This window comes from Aureococcus anophagefferens (genome assembly GCF_000186865.1).
Source record: "Aureococcus anophagefferens unplaced genomic scaffold AURANscaffold_54, whole genome shotgun sequence".
Taxonomy (NCBI): Eukaryota; class Pelagophyceae; order Pelagomonadales; family Pelagomonadaceae; genus Aureococcus; species Aureococcus anophagefferens.
Window position 1 is genome coordinate 136,324 of NW_008705607.1, and position 4,063 is coordinate 140,386.

General features: G+C 70.4%; 2 protein-coding genes across 2 annotated transcripts in view; one reads left to right on the forward strand and one right to left on the reverse strand.

The window, feature by feature from the left end:
• Nucleotides 1–575: 575 nt before the first annotated feature.
• On the reverse strand, nt 576–3,026 carry AURANDRAFT_72703 (hypothetical protein; the record flags this gene model as incomplete). Its single annotated transcript, XM_009043447.1, has 2 exons — nt 576–1,576; nt 1,716–3,026. 2 exons carry the CDS (start codon nt 3,006–3,008, stop codon nt 635–637), a joined length of 2,235 nt encoding a protein of 744 aa, XP_009041695.1.
• Nucleotides 3,027–3,728: 702 nt separating this feature from the next.
• AURANDRAFT_67882 (hypothetical protein) overlaps nt 3,729–4,063 on the forward strand; it is a gene marked incomplete at both ends in the record, with an annotated part of 1,289 nt that continues 954 nt past the window's right edge. Inside the window, one exon of the mRNA XM_009043439.1 lies at nt 3,729–4,036. Coding sequence (XP_009041687.1) covers nt 3,729–4,036 — 308 coding nt within the window. The remainder of the gene's footprint in view (nt 4,037–4,063) is intronic.

Below are 4,063 nucleotides of genomic sequence, written 5' to 3' on the forward strand. Positions count from 1 at the left end.
CGCCGCGGGGGACGCGCGCGACGCGGCGGTCTCCGGGCCCGCGGCGGCCGCCGGCGGCGCCGCGGCCCCGCGCGCCGCGGGGGACAAGCGCGAGGCGGCGGCCAAACAGGCCCGGCTGACGGGCCGGGATTTCTACGACCGGGAGCACCGCGGCGCGGTCAAGGCGGCTGTCGACCGCGACCGGCTCGACCAGGACGGCGGCAAGTCGAGGTCCGCGCTCGTATGCCAGGCGCCCTCCGCGGGCTGGTTCGCGCTCGACGACGGCGCCAAGGCCAAGTGGGCCGCGGACGCGCCCGAGGTCGAGCGGCGACCGCGCTCGGTGCTCGACTCGAGGCGCGGGCCGCGTCTCCCGCTGATCGGGCCGACGCGCGAACCTCCGCCCGAACTCGCCGCCGCGCCGGAGCCGGCGCCCGTCGCCGCCGTGGGGAAGCCCGCCTTCCGTTGCAAGCATGGCCACCGCTTTGAGAGCGCCGCCAAAGAGCTTCGTTGCAAGGTCTGTGGTGTGAAAGATTGCAAGCCCGTCGCGTCCGGCGCGCCCGAACCCGCCGCCGCGCCGGAGCCCGTCGCCGGGAGCTAAGCGGGTCCGTCTTAAGGAACGCCCGGGGGGCACAAAAAAAGGGCGCGGTTCGCCGCCTCAGAAAGCGGCGAGGGTCGCGGCGGCGTAGCCCATGCGGCCGCGCGTCTCCGGGATGCCGAACTCGATCGCGTAGTCGCCCGGCCGCGCGGCGAGCGCGCCGTCCTCGGCGACGGTCTTGAACTTGGAGAGCGCCGGGTAGAGGTAGACGGTCTTCGTCTCGCCGGCCTTGACGTGGACGCGCTCGAAGCCGAAGAGCTCCTTGAGCGGGACGCCGTCGACGCCCGCGCCCGGCGGCGTCACGAAGCCCAGGACGACGTCGTCGGCGTCGATGTCGCCCGTGTTCGTCACGTCGACGGCGTAGGTCGCCGCGGCGGCGTCGTCGTGGAGGCTCAGGAACGCGGGCCCGCCGTCGCCGCGCGCCGCGGCGACGCCCGCGTACGCGGCGCGGAGCGGCGCGAGGTCGACCGTCGTCGGCGCGGAGCGCACCGCGTACGCAAAGGTCGTGTAGCTCAGGCCGAAGCCAAAGGGCACGACGGGCTCGTCGACGTAGAAGCGGTACGTGCGGCCCGGGTTCGTGCCGCGCGGGCACGCCGACTCGTTTGTCGCGCAGTCCGGGCGCGCGAAGGCCGACGGGCCGGGCCGCATGTTGAAGTCGAAGATGCTGATCTGGTCCGCGTAGGCCGCGGGGTAGACCGTCTGCACGGCCCGGCCCGCGAAGGACCGGCGGCCGTAGAGCAGGTCGCCGAGGCCCTTGACCGTCACGGACGGCTGGCCCACGTGGACGACGGCGCCGACCTTGCCGTCGGACCGCGCCAGCAGCGGCGTTAGGTCGAGCGGCGTCGCGGAGAAGACGACGACGACGACGGGCGTCGCGCTCGCCGTCGCGACCGCGTCGATGAGCTCGAGCTGCGCGGCCGTGAAGACGATGGACGTCGCGTCCTTGCCCTCGGCGGCCCACGTGAGGTCCGTGCCGACGGCCAAAACGACGGCGTCCGCGGCCTTCGCCGCGGCGACGGCCGCGGGGATGCCCGTGACGTTGCCGCTGAGCACCGTCGGCACGCCGAGCACCGCGGACGCGGCGACGGCGCCCCCGTCCGCGACGGCGTCCACGAAGCGTCCAGTAGTCGCCGCCGCAGACGTCAGTGGGGCCGTAGTAGCCCGCGTCCGCCTTCGAGAGCAGCGCGTTCGGCCCGACGACGGCCGCGGTGCCCGAGGGCTTCAGCGGCAGCGCGCCGTCGTTCTTGAGGAGCGTCGCGGACTGGGCGAGGCCCTCCATGGACGCGTCGAGGTGCGCGTCGGAGCAGACGACGGCGTCGGCGTCGATCTCGTCGAGCGGGCCGCGCGGCTTCGCGGCGTCGAAGGAGAGGTCGAAGTGGCCGAGGCGGAGCCGCACCTTGAACAGGTTGACGAGCCGCGCGTCCATGTCCGCCTCCGTGATGAGGCCCTTGTCGAGGGCCGACCGCGCGTGCTGGCCGACGAAGGACTGGCAGTCGACGTCCGTGCCCGCCTTGAGCACGTCCGCGACGGCCTCCTCGGGCGTCGCGGCGTAGTGGTGCGCGTCGTAGACGTTGCTGTCGGCGTCGCAGTCCGACGTGATGTAGCCGTCGAAGTGCCACGCGTCGCGCGCGACCGTCCGGAGGAGCCAGTCGTTCGCGCAACTCGGCACGCCGTTGACCGCGTTGTAGGAGCACATCAGGCTCGACACCTTGCCCTTCTCGACGCAGGCCTGGAAGGGCACCATGTAGGAGTCGACCAAGTCGCGCTGCGTGACGTTGCTGTCGACGTGCTGCCGGTCCCACTGCTCGCCGTCGGGCTGCCGCGTGTTCTCCAGCTCGTTCGCGACGTAGTGCTTGCAGCAGGCGCTGGCCTGGAGGTGGTAGGGGTCCTCGGGCGCGGCCTGGAAGCCGCCGACGAACTCCGTCGCGTACTCGCCCGTCAGGTAGGGGTCCTCGCCGGGCACCTCGATGTTCCGGCCCCAGCGCGGCTCTCTCGCGAGGTTGACGACGGGCGCCCAGTAGGTGCTGTAGGCCGCGCCGGCGTTCATGAGCGCGCGCGCCTCGCGGCCGATGGCCGCGCCCGTCGCGCGCCAGAGCGTGCGGTTGAACGACATGGCCGTCGTGACCGGGTACGCGAACTTGGTCGTCGGCCGCGACCCCATGACGCCGCTGCTCGCCTCGCTCCACCAGTTGTAGGCCGGCAGGCCCAGGCTCGCGATGGGCCCCGTCTTCGTGTCCAGCGCGTCGATCTTCTCCGGGATCGTCATGCGCGACACGGCGTCGGCGGCGCGCAGATCGATGGCGAGCGTCGCGTCGCAGAAGGGCAGGGCCTCGAAGGTGGCGTTGAGGCACGGGTTCACGAGCTCGCCCGCCGCGGGCTGGGCGCCGACGCCCGGAAGCAGGAGCAGCGCGGCGATTGTCGCGGCGCGGGCCATCGTCGCGCGAGGGTATTTGTATTCCGAGAGCTGCTGGTATTCCTTCGCGCGGCAGCGCCGATGGTCGAGGCGTCGAGGCTGCCACAAAATGTTGGCGAGCACTTCAAGGTGCAGTGAGATTGCATGTGGGCTCATATAATATCTAGACCCTTGCAAGAGGCAGGCAGTGAACCACCTCACGACAGCAAGCACCACTAACTAACTACCCCAGAGTCGCGACTTGCTCAAAATGAGTGGTCAAAACAGCTGCAACATGGGGTCAACGAAGCCTGTGAACCACTCGTCCTGGCCGATCGGCAGCTGGAGGGCTGCTCGGCCACGACTCGGACCTCCACACGGTCGAAATTTATGATCGAGTGCCAAAACCACCAATTTGCTCGAGCTCGAGATCAAAACTGGTCGATAGAGCCAAAACAAGCATATTTCCGGTGGATTCGAGTGGTCTCCAGCGGCCCCAGGGGTACCACCCCCACCACCACCACCACTACCTCACCCCATTCTCAGAGCACCCATCTCAGATCAGCATGACAGTGGTTAAGGTTGTTTGTGCATACCTCTTGGACCCTTGTGGGCCTCAAGGTGTACTAGAACGTCGATGGGGAGCCCCGAATTCTTAAGAACGGGCAAGAACTAGTCGATGTGCAAGCGCTCGTCCTGCGTTCCCAATTAACAACCCTCGCGCTGGGTATCGAGAACATTTACCAGAGTCCACAGCTGCAAATGGCGCCCGAGGCCGCGCTCGCGGACGAGGTCCTCGCGGCCTGCTTCGGTCGGCTCTCGCTGCGGAGCCAGCCTCGCATCGCGCGCGTCTCTCGTCGGTGGCGCGACGCGGCGGCGCTCGCCTTCGCGCGGCGGCTGCGCTGGCGGAAGAAGGCCTGCGCCGCGCGGCTGCCGCTGCCCGTCCGGGCGGTGCCCGGGCGCGACGCCGCGCCGCGGAACGAGATCCTGAACGTCGGCTTCTCGCTCGAGTTCCTCGGCGGCGGCGACCTCGTCGTGCAGGTCGTCGACCCGGACGCGCGCGCCGTGCGGTCGCTGCGCGTCTCGACGGGCGGCGC